Source organism: Branchiostoma floridae, chromosome 18, assembly GCF_000003815.2.
Source record: "Branchiostoma floridae strain S238N-H82 chromosome 18, Bfl_VNyyK, whole genome shotgun sequence".
In the NCBI taxonomy this organism is placed as follows: Eukaryota; Metazoa; Chordata; class Leptocardii; order Amphioxiformes; family Branchiostomatidae; genus Branchiostoma; species Branchiostoma floridae.
The window spans coordinates 7,347,913-7,374,396 of record NC_049996.1 but is presented as its reverse complement, the minus strand read 5'-3'; the positions used below and the strand labels follow the sequence as shown (position 1 = coordinate 7,374,396).

Sequence of the window (26,484 nt, the reverse complement as noted above, 5' to 3'; positions counted from 1 at the left end):
TCATTGTTACAAAGACCTTTATTGTCACAATTCTACAGAAGTAATACAAGCTCTTATTGGTCTACTTTTTAACAACACAAGATCTGTAAGCAAGCACCTCATTGGTTCCCATGTGCTAAATGATGGGCATCTCTTTTGCAGAACATACCGATTATATCAAGCAACATTTTTTCACACATACTTTAAGAATGCAGTGAGTGACAGTGAATTATCTATGCTGTAGAAAATCTTTCGATAATTTGCTTGATTATTACGTGCAGAAATTCCTCTGTTCTGAGGGTTATTGTGGCGCAAAGTCTTCAGGCAAAAACACCTCGACTGAAATTGCACGTTCCAAATACAATCAGAAGATCATTCCTGAAACAATCAGTACAAAAATCATATATGCAAAACGTGAATACTACGTAACAAGAGAAAAACCATACGTAAATCCAATAAGCACATACATTCTCAGGCATACGTTACCTAGTGTATACTCTATAAGAGAGTTATACAAGATAAAAGAATGGAATGCTTCAATGTAGTATCTTGCTTTATCTGTGTATATAATGGTATCAACAAAAAGCTACAAAATCATATCTTCCTACAAACAAACCTATAACCCTAGAATGTTATTCTAGTGGCTCAATCAATAAATCAACACTTTTAGATACTTAATTTCTATCTCAAAGAAGTACAATAAAATTATAGTACCATCCATTCAAAGATCTTTCTTACTTTGAAGTGCTAAGCATGAGTAGCTTACAACATTTCTTAAACCTTAAGTAGCTACAGGTACAACTGAAAACTGCATTTGAGAAATGTGTGAATTACTTTTATGCAGTCTGCTGGAATGAAGTATTGCATAATTTCTCTTCTGTACTACCTGTCAATCAATCATGACAACTTATGTATGACACACTCTGATTGGTTAATAAATCTCTTCCGTTGCCTCCTATCATTGGTCAGCTAGAAATGAGATATCATTGGTCAGCTAGAAATAATCATATCTTGTGCATGCCTACTTTGGTGTGATTCTCGCGCTTGAAGCGAACAATCTCAACACTTGGCCCCTTACAAGGCAGCGGGATAACCAGGATAACACAAATGTGAAAATAATGCAAACAAAATTATTGCCTTCATGAATATTTAGCTCAGCTTCCATATATTTTCCTAATACAGCGTGACAACAAGCCATTACTAGTATCAATTCGGAATGGTTGATTGAACTAAAATGGTTATGTGTACACGGCAACCCATTATGATTATTGCATTGATTTTATGATTTTTCCTACATGTTAAGTTTGAACGACACATGTCTATCACTATTAGAAAGCCATATACTATAAAGTTGCCATTTAGTAAACTCATTTCTCTTAAAGATGGGTACATACAAAATCACCCTGTTACAAAAGCTTTAGTTCATAATTCTTCAATTTCTGCACAGTGTATTCAATACATGTGTACACTCGGGTATTATTACCTATCTCTTGTTATATGTAAGGCATTGGCAATACATGGTTCTTCAGCAATCCAGGGGAGTTACATACAGCATTCACTTAGGTCTGAACACTTTTTTCTCATCATTAATGTTTTTCGTAAGGCCTTTGTCTTTCGTACAAGTGCCACCAAAATCTTGACAGTTTCTATTCTTGTGCTGTATCTATTTCTGTGAACATTCAACAAAGGCTTTTCGAGTTGGCCTGCATTGACTCTAACTTGGAAACCTGTTATTTTGTCCATTCCTCCTACTTTGTCAGAAGTTCCATGAAATCCTTCCTTGGGAATGCCAGCTCAAAAAGCCGGATTCATTTGTATGATTGAGACTTCCAGAAACCATCAAATTCAATCAGTAAGTCAATCGAGTAGCCGTCAGAATGGTGCAAGTTTCAAACAGTGGGAAAGCCCTGAACTATGGTGGACTTAAACAAGTGAGAACTTGACTTTGGGGCATATTTGCAGAGTATAGATAGCTTTTAAGTTTAGCTCCCCATTAAGTACGTCATTGGTCCGAAACATAAACCACGTGCCCACCCCTGGAGTGCTGTTGCCAGTGTCACCTGGTTGGTTACAGTGCATAGCTACGTTGCCAGCTGACTGGCGTCTTAATTTCTTTCCTCTAGAAAAGTTTCTTCTCCTTTTTGAGGCCCGTTCTCTTCCAGCCGGCCAGGCTGTTGAACTTGTCTCGGGACATCCCGAAAACACTCTCGAAGTCTTCGTCCGACAGGTACAGCTGGGGATAAGGCAGATTATGTTAGTCTGATTACCATAGAAGCTCATCCGTGTGAGTCGTAATCATAGTACAATGCTATACTTTTTTCCAACAAAATGGTACATGTATACAAGGATCAAATTTTGAATGACCACTGTCACCTTCTTCAGGTTCAATACTCAGTCTGATGACCATCACTTTGCAGAACATAAACTCGCGAGAGTTACAGACATTGCTGATGTCACTTATCCACTGTGATCATGTTGTTGCAACTCTCACAAGTTTATGTCCAGAAGTGACCGGTCATTACAAAGAAAGTGAGCAAATGCTTAATCAATATTCAAACATTCACTTATAAGTTGATCATGTTACAGTGGTCACATTTGACAGTAGTGGGCTATGCAAGCCAGGGATACCAAATACATGGATATCATATAAAATATAGGAAAAGACATAAAGAACTCACTTCCTTCTTTGTTGGGTCGACACCTTCAGGAATCTCCTCTCCGATCAGTTCTTCATAGGAGAAGGTCTGCCCTGGCACGAAGTTCCCGTTTAGGTTCATCTGTCCAACGTCCTACAGAAACACAAAGTTCCAAAACTTTCAGCTTATGTCACAAAATCTTGTTGTTTTAACCCTGTCAGCCATCCTTGTATCTTCCTTGAAAAATCCAAGTGGGTAGAAACTAATATCTAAGTTATAGCTGTGTTATATTTTTTGGTCAGCCTTACAACAATTGCTGAAATTTAACCTTTAACATGTAGTTACATGTACATCGCCTTTCCACTAGACTAGGATCGCTCGAGTGACCTTTGAGTGAATTTGTGTAACCCTTGAATTCATAATATTGTAACAGTGGGGTTCTAGAGCTGCCAAATTGACCACGCCAACAGCTCTTGAGCTTTTGGTGTTGTGGTCAGCACGTTGGATTTGTGATCTGGCTGCCCGGGTTCGGCGCGGGTTCAAATCCCGGGAGTTGGGGTGTCGTTTCTTTCTGTTCTTACTCGCCCCTCGTATTTCTACAATGGTTCCCACGCCGGCCCTGTGAGTAACAGGCTAGTATGTGCCACACAGGGATGTCGATCTAGGAGATTCGAAGACGAATCTTGAAAAGAAAAGGGGGAGTAGTGTAACAGTGGGGTTCTAGCGCTGCCAAACTGACCACGCCAACAGCTCTTGAGCTTTTGGTGTTGTGGTTAGCACGTTGGATTTGTGATCTGGCTGCCCGGGTTCGGCGCGGGTTCGAATCCCGGGAGTCGGGGTGTTGTTTCTTTCTGTTCTTACTCGCCCCTCGTATTTCTACAATATGATGCAGTGTTTAAGTGTGATTAAAAAGTTAAAACACAATGAATGTAAAAGAATTTGTTCTTTATCTATGAAATTTGTTGAGGGATCTGTCAAATTTTTGGTTGCCGTTGCTCCCAGCTTCTAGTGGAAAGGGGGTGTGACTTGTACCTCAGAGTTGGCATAAATAATCACTACTACATAACCATACCTTTTCTGAAGTTTTACCTGGAAGTCTTTCTTAAAGGTACTAGTTTAAGTAGAAGTAGTTTATTGAGATTGTAACACATTGAAAGACTAGAATTACTGGAGAATCACACAAGGAATAGATTGAAGCATGAAAACGAAGATTGGATTGAAAGTAGGGTGCTCAGAACAAAGCAATGATTGTGGTGACTCATCAGTTTAGGGTAAATCTCGATTTTTCAGAAATTGTTCCAGTCTGAGCTATAGGAAGATTAGTGATTGTATTGTATTTCAGTACCTACCTGGGTTAGAAAAGATAAATACGACTGTAAGATTCTTTGACATTATGCCTTGAGTATAGGGATTAACAATTACAAAATGTGTAGTTCACAGGCAGTGTTCTTTTACAATTAGACACGTTAACAAAACAACCTAGCAAGTGAATGCCAGCTGAAAATTTACTGTTAATATATCTTCATGGCTAGCAAAGGTTTTATTTTGTATTTCTGATACTCCCATCTAACATAATGTGAGTTAAATGTATAGCACAGAGGAGGCATTGCACTCTTCCCAGCATTCATTGCAAAACACATTTCACAATACACATCCTACATGGCTGTGTACCACTATAACCGACTTCCGCTACTGTAGCCAGGCACTGTGTGGCCCAAGGGCTACAGATTTGGAGATGGGCACTGCCCCTATTAACCCAACTGTGTGTGGAGGTTTTAAAACTTGATAGGACTTCAAATAAAGGACTTTGTAGAAGATGCAACTGGTTTTGATGACGTTCTGAAGATATGGCCAGCGCAGCAGACAGGGTGAAACAAGGACAGACCTACAATATTGACATCCTAAACAGGAGGAACACGTTAGTCTGAAGAGAAAACGACGGTTACACTGTAGTGCCGTGAGGGCGAGGAGAGATTTCTGTTCAGTTGTGCATACCCTCACTGGTTCCCCCGCCTGAAGTGTGCTGCCGCCTTTGTTTGGAGATTTTCCGTCAATCGATGATTTTGCCATACTCTGTGTGATCAGCTGATGGACAGGAAACGTGCAACAAGGTGAACCGAAGGTCGAATCTCACTACAGAAAGGAGCTAACCTAGAAATAACCCACTACAGCCCGTCACACACAGCCAACCATGACCTCCTGACCTTCTCCACACCATGGTTGGGAATGAGTCGTGAGTAAGGTATCTGTGGTTTGAAGTTGGTTGCCAAGGTTGCGTACTTTAACTGTCATTTGTGACTGAACTGATAAGACATTTTGAAAAATCAAAGTTGATAAAGTCTGCTTGGTTGCAATCAGATGAACAAACTGTAGCTAGAATAGGAAGGATTACAGGCTACTCCCAACCCAGCACTGACCTTGGATGAGGATTGGTCAGGAGGAAAGTCATGGGAAGGTCCAAAATGTGTGACAGGGAACTGAACAGCCTATAGCTACAGCTTTGAACTTCAACTAGATATGTGTCTTTACTACAAGCCTGAAAGTCAATTTTAAAAAAGTCTTTCTGAAGAGAGCTTGTTTTGGGTAAAATGACTTCAGGTTTACTTTACAGAGGTTATGGTCAGGAAGTTTCGTGTCTCAAGTAATACTTACAGTAGTGACGTCCACAACAGCACTGGCGTCTCCGAACTCTGCCTTTAGTTGGTCATATGTCTTTCCCTCCTGTAACAGATTTAGCAGGAGAACACTTGATATTTGCATAACAAATGACAGGACATTTCCACAGAAAAAATTAAAAATTTGAATCAAAAAAGAAATTTTACAAAAAAAAGAAGAAAAAAAGGATTTCTGCTTGATTTAAAGATCTGTACGTTACTGAATTCTTCGTAACTGTTTCTTCCTGCTCTCTACAATGATAGAACAAAACTGTATTCTACATATACGTACACTCCACTTGAAGGGATCCCAAGCCAGAAACCAGCCAGTAAAGGTCGGGGGTTCGAAGCCCATTTTGACTTTGATGATGGGCGTGTCAGGGTCTCTGCCACTGGGATCTGTGTCCAGATATTCCTAAAAGAATTCAAAACACAACAATTAAAAAGTATCCTATAACAACAGTCTGCCCCAAATATGCCACTCTGCAATATTCACATAAAAGCAATCATGAAAATTCAGTGAGTGACAATTTTGTGGCAAAAAGGTTAAAGGCAACCTAAGCAATATTATAACGTTAAAAGTGGAAATAACCTAGATAAGGCAATCTGTATGAAACTGTTATCTACTGCACTGTATTGCCAAATTTACATCTGATTATTTAATTCATACTTTGAGCGGTTAAAATTGGTGCAGAAACAAGCTGCGCTAGGATTCAAAAAATGTAACCCACAAAAATTATCCTTCACTTCGTCCTCACCCCACTACAGCATCAAATATTTGCTCCTTGAATGTTGGTATGGAATGGAATAGAGTTCAATCATCTTATTACGTACAGAAGTGCCCAAAATATTGCCTTTGATGTTATATTAAAGTTCTACAGCCCTGACTTGGGCTAACATTGCTTTGGTTGTCTTTAACATAAAAATTGAGAAAACGTGAAGAACACATCAAGAATCACAGTAAACTTAAACTTGATTTTCCCCCACCTTGGTGATACGTAGGGACTCCTGTTTCTCCGTGACGTTAGCGTCAGCGCCGATCCAGACGAACACCTGGTCCCAGGTGTCCAGTATCATCACGTCATCCTCCTCAAGGTCGTCCTGCGTGAAGTCGCTGATCTCGTCAACCACAACACGACCGGTCGCGTTCGACACCAGGAACAGCCGCGCCGGGTTGTCCTGTTCCTCCTCCTGTCAACAACACAAATAGGCATGACTCTCAAGTGATAAGCTGGCTCACAGTTTCAACTGCACATGTGCACAGTGATGATTTGTGGGTAATATGTCAAAGGTAAAGGCCCTTAAGACATAAACGAAACAAATCTGGAGATATTGTTCATTGTTTCTTTGTAACTTGCCCGGCATATATCATCAAATTTATAGTTGATCAGGTCAATCTAAAAGAATAAGATAATCCACTGGGGCCTTGTTGAATCAAACTGACCTGCAGACGTGGGGCAGAGGCATAGGGGGCCTTGCCTCCGATGGCGTTCCAGAAGTCTGGCTTCTCCTGACCTTCAATCACGATCTCAGGGTCGCGTTTGGAGATCAGACGAGACACGGTCTTCGCCATCTCCCTCTCGTCTCCGCTGGCACCCTGTTGGGAGATGATACATATGGATATGTTATGATACAAATCTAAACTTTATAACCGTACATAAAAATAAAGTACTTACCAACAAGCTTTCAATCAGTCCTCTGATCCTTTTCAAGTTGTCATGACCCAAAGCCTATAAGTCACACATATAGATTTGGTTGTACTTATGGTTTAGTTAACTGTCCATAATCATATAAAATGTACAAATAGGTTCCTACAGAAAGACATTGTAAACAAAAATGTACACATGATGCGGTAATCAAACTAAGTTATTCAATGTATTTCATTTTTCATATCAAACAAAAGCTTGTCCCGCTGGAATATTGGTATTGTGGTAAAGGGTTCTTGACTTATATAGATTCTAAAGGTTATGGGTTTGAATCTCTAACAATTCAATGTTGTGTCCTTGGCAAAGGCACTTTGCTGATCTATTTCCTTGATCAATTCAGGTGAAAACGACTAAATATCTTTGGTTAGGGATGTCCTCTTTGATGTGATGCAAAGCTGAAGGTCTCATTCTTGAGAAGAGCCACACTTTGAACACATTGAACACATCATCCCAACATTTATGAAAAAGAGCTGGGGTCCATCACGGTCTGAGTGGACCAAACCTAACAGTAAGGTCTTACACAGCTTGTACCTTCTCAGGGATCGAAATACTTTTTTATTGCTACATGCAAAATTGCAAGTTGGCAAAAATTTTACGTGCAATCTGAAAAATTTACATGCAAAATACAACTAGTCTATACTGCAATGTTCTAGCCAGCATCCATCATTCCGTCCTTTGGCGGAATTTTGCTGCTCAGGATGGAAAAGAAATTTGCCCATTCTGTCACTTTTGCCAATTTCTGTCACACGGACTGAAATCGGCACATAAAAAATATAGACAGAACTTCAAATTTTTGAAAGATATCCACGTAATCAGCATGTAAGTTTGCAGCAAAGCCAAATTTGATTATTTATAACACCTACCGAGACCGGTGACGATCCCCGTCATACAAACAAAGGCATTGTGGCCTCAGTATTTTTACTATAGGCCAGGTATTTTCAACATGCAAGATTGCAAGTTCAGAATATTTTTACGTGCAAATCTCAAAAATTATGTGCAAATTGCAAGTTAAGTATGTGTATTTCGAACCCTGCTTCTATATAAAAGCAATGTGTTATGGCTAAAGGCAGTTTGAAGACTAGGCAAACGGATTGCCCTTGTCTATTGCGAGGGACGTAAAATTGGGGTCCTGTGTTGAAGCAGGTGCCTTGAGCACGTGAACAGCCTCATCACTCAGATTGGGTACCAACTGGCTGCAATAATACACGAAAGTGAATGATAATAATAACAAAATAAACCCTACCTTGCCGTACCACAGGTGAACATTACTGGGAGACTGGAGCACGAACACATCGTTGGAGTTGAGGGAGGCAGATCTCGCTGGAACCTGTGTCAGAGGAAAGGCAATTACTTTAACATGCTGTATTCATTTTACTAAATAATGTTTCATGATTCTTTTGTTTCAAAGCAAGAACATCAAAAAATGATTTTGGAGGAAGAAAAAAAACCTACAGCAATTGCGTTCGCTATATTATAGTAACTGTTACATAATTATATGACCGTCTCCTTACAGATGTTCAGCATAGAATATTGTTCTTTCCAAAAATTTTGGTGCTAAAAAGCAAGGAGTAGTCTAAGGAGTACTAAACATGTTACTTGTATGCGTGGACACATACAGTTCACCAAAATTGTTCGGAAGTGAAAACCTTTGCACCAAGACAGTGAGACATTACAGATAACAAAACATTTTGGAGAGGGAAATGGAAAACTCATGGACAAACAAGAAAGACAAAAGACATTTGGCAAGCATTGCCAAATAGTTACTAGATATACAACATGTACACATAATTTGTTAGTATTTCTCCTGCTCCATGTTAGTGAAAACATATAATGTAACCTCTCTAGTATAGTGGAGTTACAGAGTTACTTTAAAGAGGGTCTGCATGGGGATCCTGGAGGCACTCAATATTAAATGAGCTACATGCTTAACATTGCATTAGAGTGAGTTGGCTATGAAGGAATGGCTCGTTATGTCTCATGGAAAAAGGCATGCAGACCCTCTATAAAGTCTGCATGTTAGTAGACACAGTGTACAGTTTAGCTGTGAAAGCAACTGTTGCAGTAAGTAACAAAGATTTTTGGCACACCAGACATGATACTCACCACCTGCAGATGTCCAAGTAAGTTAGAATAACGACAACAACAAACCTTGTCAATTACTACTTCAAACTAGCACTTATTGGACTATCTTTGATAAGGTATTGGAGATACTGGTCATAATCATATGCAAACTATTACTTTGGTGGTTGAACACAAACACTAATTCTCCAACAAATGGTATTCAATTAGTTCATCTAGTTTTCTTACTGTCATCAAAAGGCAGTGTGTATGCAATAAAATAACAATAACAATACTAAGTCATCAACGTACTCCAGTTTTCTTATTATGGCTCCCTAAACTTGATCTAATGGATGATGCCAATCTGGTCCAGGACACACAATAACAAGCCAGTTCACAGTTTGAAATGCACATGTGTGAGGTCAAAGGCAGTGTACAAAATACTTTTCTGAGCCAGGTTGCACAGCGTGCAACCTGGGGCAAAAACTAGGTTGCACAACTGAATTTCAAGTTGCACCACCTACAATTCACTAACTTCTGAAAAAAAAGGTACAATACATATGTTTGGCTGATATGAAACAGAGCAGCCTTGGTCCATTTATTTCTTCCAAGTAAATTGATATCAAAATCGAGTTCTGAGGATCAAAATCTAAGTTGCACACTGTGCAACCTGAGTATAGAAGTAGGTTGCACCAAGGAAAAAGTGGTTGCAATGTGCAAGTGTGCAAGTGGGTATTTTGCACGCTGCAAAGGTGAAGGCCCATTCCATTCAAGCAGTCCTTGTCTAGACCACAATTGATACATGTCAAGACGAGTTTTGTTATGTCTTAGGAGCCTTTGACTTTGACATTTTACTTATCTCACTGTGCATGTGCAGTTCAAACCCTGAACCAGCTTATTAACAAACCATAAGCTCAGTAATCATAAGAACAAGTGATGGGGAGTTTTATGACATCTGCAGTACTTCTGTGCCAGTCTAGTCACAAACATTGGAGAAGTCAAGTCTGTGTGACAAAGTTCTACTCAAGGCCCTCTAGACCCCCACCTGTTTGCCTGCTGAATCTTACCTCGATAGCTTTAGTGTTAGTCTCATCTGTCCCCCTGACCTGGAACAGTCTGGTGTCAGCTGCCTGCGACTGTCCGCCCTCCCTGGAGGTGCCACCCTGATGGACAGGAAGTGGACATTTAGTTCAAAGTTTAATTAATATGTCATTTGCACTGAAGGATTAGTAGCTCTTGTTGGCACAGGAAAAAGACCCTGTCAAACATTCAGGACCTTTCCATGTCTTATGCAACTGAGGTCAGCACTGGGTTGGGAGTATTTGTAGTTGTGTCTGAGCAAAATATGGTCATGACTTTCCTGACTGATTTTTCAACATTCATAGTCACACACAAACATGCCTGTCCTTGGTGCTAAATGCCATCCACACACAGTGATACTTACCTGTCCTTGGTGCGGAACACCATCCACACAGTCAAACATGTACATACCTGTCCTTGGTGCTGAACACCATCTACACAGCCATACATATACATACCTGTCCTTGGTGCTAAACACCATCCACACAGTCATACATGTACATACCTGTCCTTGGTGCTGAACACCATCAACAGACAGTCATACATGTACATACCTGTCCTTGGTGCTGAACACCATCCACACAGTCATACATGTACATACCTGTCCTTGGTGCTAAACACCATCTACACAGTGATACATGTACATACCTGTCCTTGGTGTTAAACACCATCTACACAGTCATACATGTACATACCTGTCCTTGGTGCTAAACACCATCTACACAGTGATATATGTACCTTGATGCAGAACACCATCCACACAGTCATACATGTACATGCCTGTCCTTGGTGCTGAACACCATCCACACAGTCATACATGTACATACCTGTCCTTGGTGCTGAACACCATCCACACACAGTCATACATGTACATGCTTGTCCTTGATGCTGAACACCATCTACACAGTGATACATGTACATACCTGTCCTTGGTGCTGAACACCATCCACACAGTCATACATGTACATACCTGTCCTTGGTGCTGAACACCATCCACACACAGTCATACATGTACATGCCTGTCCTTGATGCTGAACACCATCTACACAGTGATACATGTACATGCCTGTCCTTGGTGCTGAACACCATCCACACACAGTCATACATGTACATGCCTGTCCTTGGTGCTGAACACCATCCACACAGTGATACATGTACATACCTGTCCTTGATGCTGAACACCATCCACACAGTGATACATGTACATACCTGTCCTTGATGCTGAACACCATCCACCCAGCCATACATGTACATACCTGTCCTTGGTGCTGAACACCATCCACACAGTGATACATGTACATAACAGTCCTTGGTGCTGAACACCATCCACATACAGTCATACATGTACATGCCTGTCCTTGGTGCTGAACACCATCCACACAGTCATACATGTACATACCTGTCCTTGATGCTGAACACCATCCACACAGCCATACATGTACATGCCTGTCCTTGGTGCTGAACACCATCCACACAGTGATACATGTACATAACAGTCCTTGGTGCTGAACACCATCCACATACAGTCATACATGTACATGCCTGTCCTTGGTGCTGAACACCATCCACACAGTCATACATGTACATACCTGTCCTTGGTGTTGAACATAACCCCACACAACCAAACATGCCTAGCACAGATGACCTTTAAAGACTATTAGACAAACTTGCTGACCAACTCCCAACCACAGATGACCTTGCTCATGATCAACTTTTGATAACCTTAAGTTTTTACGTCATCGTATCCGTGTGTTCTACAATTAGCCTTTAATGACGAGTAGGAAAATTAAGATCATAAGTATCATAAATAAAGTAAAATCATCAATTTGAAATAAATGATAGTGGTAAAAGACTGATTTGCTATGTATTGTAAAAAGTAACTAAAGATGTTGTTCTTTACCTCGTAGATGATGAGTTTGCCCTTGAAGATGGCCATGAAGTGGTTGGGTTCCTTGCCCATGGTGACACGGACCTGTACAGGAGCACCGTTGTACTGGTCATCCAGCTCCACAGCCTTCAGGGCAGACGTGCCCAGCTCGTCTACTGTGGCATGGCGGCCCTGGAATCATAAATATGTTAACGTTAGGACATTTTTCAGGGCATCTGTGTGGTCAATAAAATAAAAACATCCATGTACAGACTGAGGTTTTGTTTTCAGTGCATCTGTTTACTTTTGTGTCCATAGTTACTTGAATGCAGGAGAGTGTCATGCTAGGCACATGGGAGACACTGACAGGAAGTTAGGTCAAAGGTCTCAGAATAGGTTATTTCATTTCCTATCTTCCACTTCCTGCTTTATACATGCTGTTACCTTGTAGCCTGTGGTGGGGAAAACACATCAGACACAATCAGCAATAAATGCATAATAATGTAAAAATGAAAAAAATTGATATAAAAAAAGATAAAAACTAAAATGTTTCGCTGAGGAATGAGATAAATGCACACCTGCCAGTAGTAGATGATGTAGGCATCCCTGTTGCGGACTTGGTAGGTGTACAGGATGATGTAACAGTCGCCGCCGTAGAACTGTCCATATTGGCTAGACTTCACCTCTACCATCTCTGGGCCTTCAATACGCCACACCTACATGTTCAACATTGAGGAAGATGACGATTCATGAAGAAGGTCCTACAGCTGTCAAACTCTGTTTTATATATAGGAGGTCTTGTTTTCTGTGTGTCTGTTTATCTGTCTGTCTGTTTGTGCTTCTGCAGCTACAGGCATGGCTCGCCACAGAGTGACAGGAAGCTAAGGGCAAAATGTCACTTCTGGGAGTGCCAGGAAGTAGATGGTGGAAGCCATCATCTATCAAGCTAGGCTCAGACAGCTGACAGACATTCCAGGTCATAGGGTCAATGGAAGAGACCACTAACTCAAAGGGAGGTATCATTTTTGGTCTGTCAGTTTGTCTGTGTTTTTGCTGTTATACTTCCCATAGGCTAGATACCAGGGTTGTAGCCAGCCTGAAATCATTTTCAGTCCCCTTGATTTTGAATGGTAATCCTATCGAGCACCGAAGGCATGGCCTGACGTTGCTCGTCATTTCTAGGGGGTCCGGGTCCCAGAAAAGTTTTAAATCAAGACCCTCTGAAACACTATTTCCTGCATTTTGAGGTGCAAATTTTGCTTGTAGACTAAGCTGGTCAATGGCATCTGTTTTGGTGAAGAAGAACACATGGGTTTCAGTTTTTTATATCTTTACATATCAATTTTTGTCTGTCCAAGGGGACGGAATGGGGAAAACTTTTTTCAGTCCCCAGCTGCAAAATTCCTTCAAAGGACAGAAGGACAGGTGCTGGCTACAACCCTGCTAGATACAGAGCGCTACCATCATCTGGAAAGATGGAAGGATGCCTACTAGGCTAGTCAATGGACATTATGTAATGTTAATCAAAGCCTTATTTGCATCATCAATGTACTGCTATTAAACAGAGTACAAAAGAAACTCTTCCACATTTCACAGAGGTATAAGATCTTTGAATTCTCACCTGGACTTTACCAGTGCCATCATCCACCATCCTCTGTTGCGCCGCCTGTTCCGGGTGTGCGTGGAGCGTCGCTGCGTCAAACGACACATTCTCCACTTTGGCTGCATGGGCAAAGGCACCACAATGTAACTTCCACATGACAGCAATATGCAGCAGATGACATATAAAGTTACAATACAACAATGCTCCTCTTTTATATATTCTTCAATCGAGGGTCACCACATTTGCAAGAATGTAAAGTTTGATCCACTCTCACCTGGAAGGACCTTTACTCTTTTTGATAAAATTGGTGGATTCTTTAGCATGCTCAAGGGGTGGTTCAGCTTGATGCCCCATTCAAGAGGATGTTCTTAACAGAAGGTACAAATGTAGGTACTAATTTTCACCAGAGTTGAGCAAAGAAATAGGTGGCAAGGGTACAACATTGGTGTCTGCTAGGGGTTTGAACCAAGAACCTTTCGATTCTAAGTCAACAAGTTAAACCCTTAAAACAAGATCACTTTGCCACCTCATGAAACAATTACACACAGCAATTTGACAGATAAATTTGACTTACAGTTTAAGTGAAAGAGGGAGCATTGTTGTATTTGTTATAGAATCATACTAATGACTACACTAGATTCACACCTATATAAAAATGCTGTGTATAATCATAATAATGTACAGTATGCCACAACACAGCTATCAACAACATTGACAAGAACATGTCATGTTTTCAAACAAACAAGACAACAAAAAACAAGTCATGCAACATGTCTACAACATATTTACTACATAGGTGGTGCAACAGTGATAAGTTAAAAATACACAAATCTAATATTGCAGGAAAAAAATTTATAAGTTAATAACGAGACATCTGAAAGTGTGTTAATAAAGTGAAATTGCGACCAACAACTCTAGCACAAAGTTTTACAGAGACAATGTCATACAAATTCCAGACTCCATCATTTATACCAACAGTGCTTATAGAATATGGCCAAAAGAGAGCATAGCAGTTGGCATGAATGGGTAAATAAAGTGCCATCAACATGTATAAAGTTTTGCAAAAAATATCATGTTAATGGCTTTAAATGCTAGAAATCTGAAGCTTGTATGACATCGTCTCAGATAAACTAACGCGCCATGCTAGATATTATGCATTGTCTACAATACTTTCAGCCCTGAAATAAAAGAAAATGCAAGAAAACTAGTAATACATCATAAAAGTATGACAACCATAAAAAAACTCTACATAGGGGCAATAGTATTGCAGCCAGTCTAACATGGTTGATAGTAGGCATGGTCTAAAGTAACCACCATAACTACTAATAGAACTATCACAGCAATCCTGAAAAGATATGGCAAAATAAGGGGAAAAAATGTCACATTGGTACTGGTATTGGCATTTCCATTGGTATAACTTTAAAGAAAGAAACAATTCCATTTTTTATATTTGATTTCACCTTCTCTTTAAGTCAAAGCAAAGTCTCCAAAGCAAATCTTCAACCTCTTCATTAACTGTGACAGTTTCTTTCAGTAGTTATAGTTAACATGTGCTGCTATAGCCTTTACTACACAAGAAACAGGACACATACACACACACAGCTAGTACAAGGCATTCCCAACGAGAGATTTGGGATGTGGTTAAGGCAAAGGTGATTATTTATCCAAACTGTGACATGAATAAATACAATTTGGAATAGAAGATATATATTCAGCCCCCTTAATCCACTAAAATGTTCAGTACTTGTCCAAATGGTTTCAAACTATATAAATGCTAACTTCAATGTAAAAACTTTAATTTAAGGAGGCACAAGATAGACTAACAAAGCTTCTTGTCAAAATAAAACTGCATTAATAAGATACATATTAGTGTACTATATAAACCAATCACACAAGCCCACCCACTTCTGTCAAAACATAGAAATGAAAAAAAAAATAAGAATGCAAATATTTGACAGACTAACTTATTGGCTGAACCAGTAAATGCTATCCTCTGATTGGTTGAACTATATTTGAGATGGAAAGTCAGAACATGTCCATTAACATACTCATTGGTGGAACTACTAATTGCCCTTCTCTCATTGGTTGAACTGCTAAAAATTGTAAGGTTGTAAGGAATGGTCAGAATTGGTCTATTGACTCTCTCATTGGTTGAACTGCCAACTGTGATGGACAGTTACGATTGCAGGGTCTATTGACATTCTCATTGGTTGAACTACTAATTGCCATTCTCTCATTGGTTGAACCGATAATTGTGATGAATGGTCCGAATTGGTCAACTGACTCTCCCATAGGAGGAACTGCTAAATTAAATTATGATAGACAGTCAGAATTGGTCTATTGACTCTCTCGTCGGTTGAACTGCCAACTGTGATGGACAGTTAGGATTGCAGAGTCTATTGACATTCTCATTGGTTGAACTACTAATTGCCATTCTCTCATTGGTTGCAGCTCTAATTGTGATTGACACCCTCCTCCGGGAATGCCCTGTTGTACCAGCCTCTACACTACCACATCCACATACAGCCTGCTGACAGCTACAGTAACTACAGGAGTTGGGTTAGTGCTGGAGGTGCGGTAATGTGGAGAAGGGTCGGACCTTGCGTGTGCCAGGCCCACGCTCTACCAGTCGAAGCCATGACGGGACTGGACGTATAGTCACCTGTTAGCAGCACGCTGCCCGTTAGGTATAACATTCAATCATCATGGTGGATGGGAAGAAAAGATAAGGCTATGCTACAGTTACAAAATCAATGTAAAATCAAGGGTAGCTTGGTTGATTTATTGCCAACTAATGATGCTGAAAAACAAATCCTTGGAAAATATTTTAGTATTTCAAATCTTAGATGTATTAAACAGTGTATAGTTAAAACTTTCAGGTAAAAAAAAACAACAAACTTTGGCCTATTTCTCATTGTATCATTCTAAAGTACTTTCCACTATATAGAAAATGTTTAATGTGCTTTTGTGGACATTTGGCATAGACGACTATCATGTGGGGTGAGTTGTTATGAAATAGAATGTTCATAGACAAGATTATGACACGCAGAATTTCCTTACTTTTACATCTTAAATACAGCTACTAGTCTTTTGCCCAGTAGAAAGCAAGTCAGAGTTATAAGTTAGAACACTATATGTAGTCCAGCCAGTACGCAAACCCTGGTATTAGTAACCATAATTTTCAGCAGTAAATATTGTTCTTTGATCAAACAACTAATGGGTTAATCAGTCAATCAATCAAACCAAACTACCCTGAAATAGATAAAATAATAAAATGAAATCTAGTATCTATGAAGTTAAATAAAGAAACAATCTTTAATGCATGGTTGGTGAAAGCATGGTTAATGTTATTGTGATCATGGTATTAAGATTATAACAATAACAGGCTATAATTTTACATGCATCGCATTCGTGACATCACTGTTCAGTGAAAGTGTTTTACTGTAGGATTCTTCTTTCACCAATGTATCTACTTCATATCAACAACAGTATGTTTGTGATACATCCAGTCTATTATGTTAGAGCTATGCGTAACTGTAACAAGCAAATCAAGCTGCAGCACATAGCACACAACACAGATACAACAGCTTGCAACACTGACACAACGTTGAGAATACGCCATGTAATATCATTGCTGTAAAATATACAAGTCTGTATATCAAACATAGTCTCTAACCACTCTTATCATGCCATGAAAACAAGATGCAAATGGTTTTCTATAGGCATGTCTACTACTTAAAGGATCAATACTATAGCAACAACGTCAATCAAATGACTGAAAAAAATAATAAAATAAAATTGTTCAATGTAAAACGAATTTCCTACCTATCCTCCCCATGGAGTGGCTCTTGCCCAAGCCCGCAGTCTGACCTTTGACCTTCCAGCTCTGGAACATCTGCTTGAAGAGCGAGCTCTCTGCGTTCTCGTTCACAGTCTCGATGCAGGTGTGGTTAGGGTAGCCTTTCGCCTTGATGAAACCCTGGGGTAAAAAAACAATAAAACATCAATTACCATCTTCAAATCATCATCATCAGATTCATCACATTATCATTGCCATCTTCACATCATCATCACCCTCATGATCCCATCATGACCATAATTGCATCATCACCATCACATTATCATGTAATCATCAATATATCATCAATACCACCACCACCATACGTATCACATGTACATCACCATCACCACCATCATCACATCATCATCACCAAAATCACATCATCACCACCATCATCACTATCATTATAGAGATTACTATCATAACCCCAATATCATCACCATCATCTATGTTGTCACATCATCACATTGATACATTAAAACACCTACTGACCAGAGCATTGCTCATGGCTGCAGCCCTCTCCGTCCGTGTGGCTCCCTTCCCCTTCCACACGAAGATCCGCTGTCCAGCCTGGTCCAGGATGTAACAGTCCTAAAGGGGAACATTACATTTGAAAGGTATCTAACATTTAACATTAACATTAACACATGGCAACAGGAAACACCAAGACATAGACAGCAAGTGTTAGTAGCCAAGACTTGAGGTGTTAATCAAAATGACTTCATTTTGGACTCAAACAGCAAGACACAATCACAACTAGTGTTAGTAGCCATTACTTGAGGTGTTAACAGAAATTTTCATTTCGGACTCAAACAATAGTTGTAGTGAAAACTGCCTTTCTAGTTTTGAGCAGTTCTTAGAGTTAGTAAGTCACTCAAAGCCACATGACCATACACGGATGCAGCACTGTTAATTGTAGACAGTAAATGAAAAAAAAAAAAGAATTAAGAAGCAGACAGACAAAAGAAGATGACAGGAAAATTCAGGTGTGCTAGTTCCCCATCTTCAGTGAAAAAAAAAAAACACAAATGTCAACTGAATATCAGCACATACAGACTTCAACACAGAAAAAGAAATTTGCTTGCGATAACAAATAAACAAAACAAGAGTTTGTTTGCAGCCTACTGACCTGCGAGTTGAGCATGTCTCGTGAGAGGGGCGGGGTGGCGACCTCTGACACCACCAGGTGTGCGTATGTGTCGGACAGGCTGAAGCGACAGAAGGAGGGAAGGGCGGAGAGAGGAGCAGACAGTAAGAAGACAGAAACAGCAGAAAGTATAAACAATCCAGCCAAACCTGCCTGCAGATGCCATGCTCTCAAATCATCTCAAAACGGATGAAAAATCATGACTTTGAAATTTTGAGCAAAAAAGCCAGTTCAAGGACCATACTACACATTGTGGTTAGTAGTATGTCAAAGTTAAATGCCTCTGAGATAAAAAGAAAAACATGTCTGAACATGTTCAAAACAAGAAAAGTTTACAAGTCTGGGGCCTTCGCCTTTGACATATTACCCACAATGCATCTCTCTGTGCATGCACACTTTAACCTATGAACTGGCTTATACTCTCAAACCAAAGAAAATTCTGAGATAAGAACTTTTCACTACAACATCGGCAAGCAGCTTTTTTTTGGTGAACGAAATTTTGCGCGTTGTTACCTCAGTCTTCAGGAGGTCCTGGGTCAACGGACGGTTGGCGACCTCTGACATTACCAGCTGACCACTAGCGTCAGACACACTGGAAGAGAAGACGGGAGAGAGGGGGGTGATGTAGGGTGGGGTGCAGGGGTAAGGGGGGGATGGGAACAAATTTAGGGTTAAGGCACAGGCAGGGCATCTAGGCTCTTCTACTGTATCTCCTGCTACTGCATAAACCTGATACTACATGTATAACAATCTAACCGTAATATTTATTCATGCTATTTTCTGGACATGAACACAAAAATTGTCACTTCAAAAAAAAACTGCAAAAACAGAATATACCAAAGCACACACAAAGTACTAAGGTCCCTTTCCACTATAGACAGTGCTCACTGAGTGACTGTGTGCAGGACCCAAAATTGGACTTGTGTGCCCCTGATTTCATATTAGGAATATAATGTGCAATGTAAAAGTTATCATTTAAAAGACAACAACACACACAAAACATTATTTTGAGCATGAAATTCATTATGCAATCTTTGGTCGCTGAAAGGTCACTCAGTGTTCACAGTCTCTAGTAGAAATGGGGTTGTAATCAAAGACAAGCTCATGCTGAAAAGCAATCTATTTAAAGCAACATGACAGCAGGCATAGGCAAACAAAACATTTTTCTGTATCTGATGAAAAAAATGATTTTCTTGTCAACACTAATCTTATGGTTAAAGCAATAAACGATCAAAATGAAAAGATTTTATTCCAAAGCTTTTTTTCCAAAAGTTTCACTTCAATCAAGTTTTAGAGAAAAGCTAGAAACACCCCAGGTAGAAAGCAGCTCGGTACTACATGATGCAATTTTGCTGCCATGCCTGAAACACCATCACTCTCACTTACTGTGCACTAAACAATGCCCACGGATGAAAGGAAAATATGGTGTTTGGTTAAACATTAGAACTTAGTAAAATCAAATACAATCCATCATACAGTAAACTGTTACATTATGAAAAAACTCTTCTTCGTGAACTGAAAACTTTTCCATTAAAATTTTAACTCCTTCTTCCTCTTGATAACCATTCACTCACAATATAAAATTATCATGAAGAACCCTTCAGCAATGCTTTTAAAAGGATTCCATTAGACATAAGCACATCTTTTAGCTTGAATTCTCTTTTAAGGTCTGTGGAAACTGTACTCATAAAACAATATACAGAAAGGAATAACCTGTTTCAGAATGTAAAGGACTCTTCATTCCATTAGGTGAAATTCTCTTAATGCTGTCATTGTTGTAGAATTTTTCAGGAGCTACAAGCTTAACTTCTTTTCTCCAGAATCTTTTTGTACTTATTAATACCCTATTGTGGTATTGCAAACATAGCCCTTTATTGGAACATTTTCATAATAGATGCATGGCAATCACAACATATTTCATAGTTTGTTGACACAGAAAACATTAAATGAAATTTGAAAGCAACAGTCGTCTGGAAGTTGAATCTTCCTCTGACTGCCTAACCAAAGAACTGATAGACATTTAGTCCATTAGGCTACCTTAGGAATCAGAAGGTTAAATACAGAAATACTGTAGATTCTTTTATTTTTACAGTGACTTAATTTCAGGGTAGAATGGGAAATGGGGGTTTTCATGGCGTTTTTGATTTTCTATTGAAACTATTTTCTTCAGTAACACATCAGAAACATAAATTGACCATGTCATGAATTTGTGGTGGGATAGATCATTGAAAAAATAAATCACAGCAAACATTTTTCACGACTTACAGTAAGAAGACAACTTACTGGTAAAGCTTGGTGTTCTGCTGGTCCTCACGAGCGACCTTGACGTCGTTGTCGGGGATCGGGTCAGCGAGCTTCGACGGCTTCTCGCCCAGAACCTTCTCCATGGCAGGCGGCGTGGGGTCGCCGGGGTCAACCACGGCCACCTTGGCCCTTCCGCCGCGTTCGTTGTCACGCACGCTTGTGGCAAACATGATGGACTAGACACAAGGAAGAAAGGGATCTTCATAACAAGGAAGGCGACGACTCTTTGAGTGAATATTCTTAACCTTTTCCCTGCTGTATATCTCAGTATGCAACACAGATGCAGTGTCAAATGGCTACATTAGCAGGCTGAGGGTTAACGAAAGATCAACCACAATGCATGACATTGTATAATCTAATGTCACTACATCTGCTTCAAAACTGACTGCATGCTATCTATCTAACACTAAGCCACAATTTCAGGGGAGTTTGTTGCATTAGAGGAAATCGAAACCTTGATAAAAAGGGACAAATCGAAAGGAGTCGGAGAATTTTTCTATGTGGGCAGCTGGTTAGCTACTTGAAGCAATATAAAGCTGCGAAAAGCAAATTTCTGAACTATGAAACCTGGAATTCGAACATAGCTTTTGCTTTTTAATGTAAGTGTAGCAGCAAGCGTCTGTATGGTGCATTAATGCGACCTAGCAGTGCTTTGAAGCAGTGCAGTCCATGTTGTCCTACTGTGTTGTAGTCAGTCTTTGTCCAAGCAAAGTTAGTTTGGAGACAGCCAAACAAAACTAGTATACTTACCAATGCAAAACTAGAAGCATTGGTGCATGTAACAGTGTTTTTTTTTCTTATGATACAAATGATTTTAGGAGATAAAAAAGAAAATATGGTTATTATTTGTTACCTTTGCTTGGACTAAAACTGACACTCTAAAGGTGCGAAAATTTTCTACAAAATGGGGTAACAATGGTTTACCTGAAATGTTGGGTTGTGGGGGAATTGAATGAAGTAACGCAGTGTTATAACGGATTTGTGAGATATGTTAGTTCTTGGGAGACAGGTGGGTGTAAAACGTGTTCAAAACATATCAAAACTTTGCACATTCAGTACAACCTATTCAGACAAAGTCACAGGTTAGAAAGACAACACACATAACAACAACAGCACATACAGTCGTAAGTGCGTTAGGACACAAAAATAAATAACTCCTTTAAAAAAAAGTGAGAACCATTCTTCTATACAGAGCCTTGCCTGTAGCCTGTAAAATATACCTTGTGGAGGCTTTGCTAAACTGGGCTGAGGTTTCTACTTTTGTGAGCATGGCCTCTAAGCTGTCAGCCAATCAGAGTATCCCCTAAAATTTTCTAAGGTAAAACTGGTTCTCTGATTAGCTGACAACTGGTAAGAAGCCAAGCCCACAAAAGTAGAAATCTCAGCCCTGTTTAGCAAAGATTCCTCAAGGTATGTATTAGACTGTAGGTGAGGCTCTGCATACAAGAATGGCAAGTACAGATGACAAAAAACAAACGAACAAACACACAACAGTGCACATACCTGTAGCTTGAAGGTGAAGAAACATGCAGAAATAAAAGAAAACCTACCGGGGACAGCGTTTGTTCAGAAGAAAATCCACTAGTAACTTTAACGAGAGTCTTGCGATAAAACATGAGGTAATACCACTAAAGCAAAGATAAGAAGGAAACTAAACTGTCTTGAAGTATACGGCAAACATTCTAAAGATTTGTATCAATGAGAATGATAGATTATAGAATAAAGAACTCAAAACACAAAGAACAAAAAGAATGTTGAAATGATATTACTATTAGGCTTGTGTTTCCTGTTTTGACAATTTTTTCAGTCGTTTTATTTGTAGCTGCACATCATAAGCAAAAGGAAACGGAAGAAAAAACACAGACACAGACGAAGCACATTTCTGCTCAGCCATCTTTTGTGGGAGCCATTGCCAGCAGAGCCAATAAGCCTGTTCATGGTTTACACTGCGCATGCGCAGCCAGATGCATTGAGGTTGCATACATGTATGCTCGCCCAAAATTTCCCCATAGATTTATATTTATTGATTGCGTTGCTAATATTGTATCCTGTTTTGCATTTTTCTTTTCTTGGATTTGAAGTCCTGATATAAAGGAGACCTCACAATGAAAATTTTAAAGTTCTCTTTGCTTTGATTACGATATTTCAGACAGTTGAGATTCCTTCAAAACTTTGCTCAGATAGAGAGGTCCCTCGAGCACCAATGTTAACACTGGTTACAGCAATCCAAGCAGATTCGGGTTCGTACAGTCAGATTTCAAAATCTCCTATTTAGTCAATTTCTTCAGTTGAAATTCTGACATTTTTAACAGTTTTGTCTTCACAATTTCTTGATATTCTTGTAGCCATGAACATTAGAATCTAAAAAAATGTATTTTTAAGACTTGACCATACGAACCCAGTAATTAATATTGTGCAGCAAATTTCAGTTGAGTTAAGAGTTTGAAATATGTGGTGCATTATTTCTTACAAAGCAAAGGTGTTGGTTCCTATTGTGAAGCAAGTCAGGTTAGTTGCATTATTAAAACTTTTCTACGTTTACAAAAAAGCCAGATTTGAAGCAAGATTAATATCTAAATCCTTATGTTGACATTAGAAAAATAAAGTATTCAAATAGCAGGTGCAAAAAAGGCTTATCAAATAATTTTTGAATAATGGTGCAATATAGTAGTGATGAATACTATGATGTGTAAAAGAATATACATGTATAATAAATGATCACACAGCACGTCACAGCAAGTGGGGAGGCGGCGTCGGCATCATTGTTGCACAAGAGGAACGTCTCTTTACAGGTGGTGTCACCGTAACCAAGGCTTCCGTCACCAGTTTTTTTGTGGACGTATCATTTCTCTGAGTCACACTGTGTCGTACAGGATTTCTCACCGTCCTTTCACAAGAGAATTTGGCAAGCAGAAGTGCTTACGGGTTGGTAGAAAGAGTAGTCCAGTACAGACAGTAAAAACACAGAGTCAGGGGGCGGAAGACATGGTAAAAGCTTTCTGTCAATTCTTTACCCTCTGACCCGACTGGACCGTATTTTCTGCCGTCGTACTGGACTTCTTTTTCCACCAACCCAAATGTTTGAGCCAAGTTTTTCTGTCAGGTTTTTCAGACTGAGCAAAACTTGTCAAAAGGAGGTGAGGAATGCTGTTCTCGTAGTGCGACTGTTCAAAATGGCAGATCCACAAAAAAAGCCAGACTGGGAGGCCATCTTACCGCTCGCCTCTCGTTGAAGTTGCTCTTGGCTCCGTTCCAGACAAACAAAGCGTTCCCGATGTCCAGGATGAAACTGTCGCCCTCGTTGAAGCTCTTCCATTCCATGGGAACCTAAAAGAACAAGAACAGAGTTTCCAGAATTATCAGCAACGTATCAGAAAATATGCAACCTGCTAGATGGTTTAAACTTAAGTCACTTCTTCCCAAGCACAAGAGCTACCTACCAACCAAACATAGAGACCATTGCATGTCTATAGTATCAAAACCAGAGGTTTTACTGCAGTACCGAGATATAGCCATCAGGAGGCCCAAAATTTCCAGTTGTGTACTAACCTAGAGTTATTTCTTTAAGTCTGTTAAGTATTTTTCTCATCACTGTACATTACAAACTTCCCATCCTCCTCATCTTATTTTCCTCATGGCTAAGCATCAACTGTCGTAACCTTTCACCTCTGACCTGACCTGAGAGCCTGATTACCCACCTCAGTGGCCCTGACATTGCGCTTGCCCTTCAGATGCAGCAGTCGTCTGACGCTGCTGATGTTTGTCTCCACATGTTTGAAGCCAGAGGCAACTCCTCCTTGTTTGTAACTGGAACAAAATAAGCCAAACTTCATCAACCTATTGCAATTCAAACTTCATGGCAATATTGTATACATATAGAGTAGGAAAAAAAAAGTTTTTGCCTACTAGAAGTAGGGGAATCTGAATATCATCCTTGACATTATACAACATGTGCTTTCTGATAAAAATAACTCAGTCTTCTTAAAACATGTCTATCAAAGCACACAGAAAAGGTACCCCTTATATCTTATTAGACTCTAAGTACCATGTCCATAATCCTTTCAGTGAACCAAATCATCTTTCTTTTGAAGCAATGTTGGACTGTAATTTTCAACACCAAATTTTCTATTGCACAACTTTATTCTTTGTCTGACTCTAGACTTTGCCAAAGACTGGAGTTTGACATTTAAGAATTTGGCTAAATCTAATTTTTGTGTCGGAAATCACAGTTCAACTTTTCTTCAGGAGGACTTCCACTGACACAGATGTATTTTCAAGCTTATCTCTTTCCACATTCTAAAAAATTTAACTGCTTGTTGGGTATTTTGAGCCCTGCCCTCATACGTACGTGACTCCCTTCTTGAAAAGGCCGGTGAAGGCACTCGACTCGTGGCCCTGTACCTCCCGATGCTGGATGGGCGCCCCGCCCAGGCTGTCGTCAAGGGCAACCGTCAACATGGCCGCCGCACCAGCCTCATCCTGGATACAGATCAAAGGTCAAGCACTTTAATGTGTACATCATGATATAAAAAAGATTGATTATAATATTCAAATAACCACAATAGGTAGCGAATAATCTGATATGCCATAATGACTAAAAGATCCAACTTTTGATCTCAAAATTGTTATCATTTTTCCAAACGTAATTATTTTAACCTTACCTGTGAACATTCCTTGCCCAGCCAGAAGAAGAGATCGTGGGCCAGGCTACTCCCAGTTTTTCTGCTCTGTAGGTAGAAAGAAAAAGAAACCTCTGTGAAATTTAGGAGTTTTTGCAAATTTCTTGCTTTAGCCATCATGAATTTCTCACTGATTCTGTCTAAGCCTGTCTAAGCCAACCTTTCCTTCCTACCAGTCTCCAATTACACCATTTTCCCCTCACATCCTGCCACTTTTGGAATATTCAAATAACTGCAAACAGACTGAAAACAATACCTTTATTTTCACAGATCAGAGGAAACAAAATAATGCTGTCAACCCCTATGAGCCTTGATAGAAAACAACACATTAGTCACGAAATCTAAAGAGAACATGTTATCTATGGCTTATTACTTACCTTGAGTATAATGTAAGCATCTCCAGTGAAGAACTGTCCATAGGTGGATGTTGGAATTTCTTTTGGGTCCAATTTCTAGACAACGAAAACAAAAACAACAGAGTTAGAAAAATAATAGACTTAAATCAGTCTTTTCGACTCATTAAAAAATACATAACACCAGCTAAGTGATACCAGTACACATTTTTTTGAGGGATCACTTTTTAAAAATATAGGAAGCATCTTGCATTTACTGGCAAATGCAAATGTTTAAATTTGTCAAGACATTGAGCATTATTACACCATAAAATGTCTAACATGAACGACCATAATTTTTGAAATAATGGGGACCCAAACACCATTTATGGGGATAATAGGGACACTAACTTCATCAGTAATGTGATTAAAGTGGTCTGTAACAGATTACTGTGGAAAGTGTGTGAACACAATCTCATTACTAACACAATTTGCATCAGAGATGGTAGTGATCTGTGTGTGTCAAGGTACTGTAACATCGTGAAGCAATATGAATCCAGCTTGGTCAGGAAGTCTGTCCAAATATTGGAAAGCAAAT

The 26,484-nt window shown here is 39.5% G+C and overlaps 1 protein-coding gene across 2 annotated transcripts in view; it reads right to left on the bottom strand.

Annotated features, from left to right (window-relative positions):
* Positions 1-26,484, bottom strand: part of LOC118406221 (advillin-like) — a 39,128-nt gene continuing 12,644 nt past the window's right edge. The window contains exons 3-23 of one of the 2 annotated variants that reach the window (XM_035806135.1): positions 25,932-26,006; positions 25,537-25,602; positions 25,224-25,354; positions 24,574-24,682; positions 24,092-24,202; positions 20,855-21,051; positions 19,085-19,163; positions 17,917-18,015; positions 17,409-17,562; positions 13,602-13,702; positions 12,559-12,696; positions 12,014-12,172; positions 10,101-10,196; positions 8,219-8,302; positions 6,714-6,866; positions 6,257-6,460; positions 5,562-5,684; positions 5,268-5,336; positions 4,611-4,700; positions 2,658-2,768; positions 1-2,212 (exon numbers count right to left, since the gene is read on the bottom strand). In XM_035806135.1, the coding sequence (XP_035662028.1) occupies positions 2,099-2,212; positions 2,658-2,768; positions 4,611-4,700; positions 5,268-5,336; positions 5,562-5,684; positions 6,257-6,460; positions 6,714-6,866; positions 8,219-8,302; positions 10,101-10,196; positions 12,014-12,172; positions 12,559-12,696; positions 13,602-13,702; positions 17,409-17,562; positions 17,917-18,015; positions 19,085-19,163; positions 20,855-21,051; positions 24,092-24,202; positions 24,574-24,682; positions 25,224-25,354; positions 25,537-25,602; positions 25,932-26,006 (2,463 nt within the window). In that variant the 3' untranslated portion in view covers positions 1-2,098. The remainder of the gene's footprint in view (positions 2,213-2,657; positions 2,769-4,610; positions 4,701-5,267; positions 5,337-5,561; positions 5,685-6,256; positions 6,461-6,713; positions 6,867-8,218; positions 8,303-10,100; positions 10,197-12,013; positions 12,173-12,558; positions 12,697-13,601; positions 13,703-17,408; positions 17,563-17,916; positions 18,016-19,084; positions 19,164-20,854; positions 21,052-24,091; positions 24,203-24,573; positions 24,683-25,223; positions 25,355-25,536; positions 25,603-25,931; positions 26,007-26,484) is intronic. The other variant, XM_035806136.1, reaches the window with a different exon arrangement.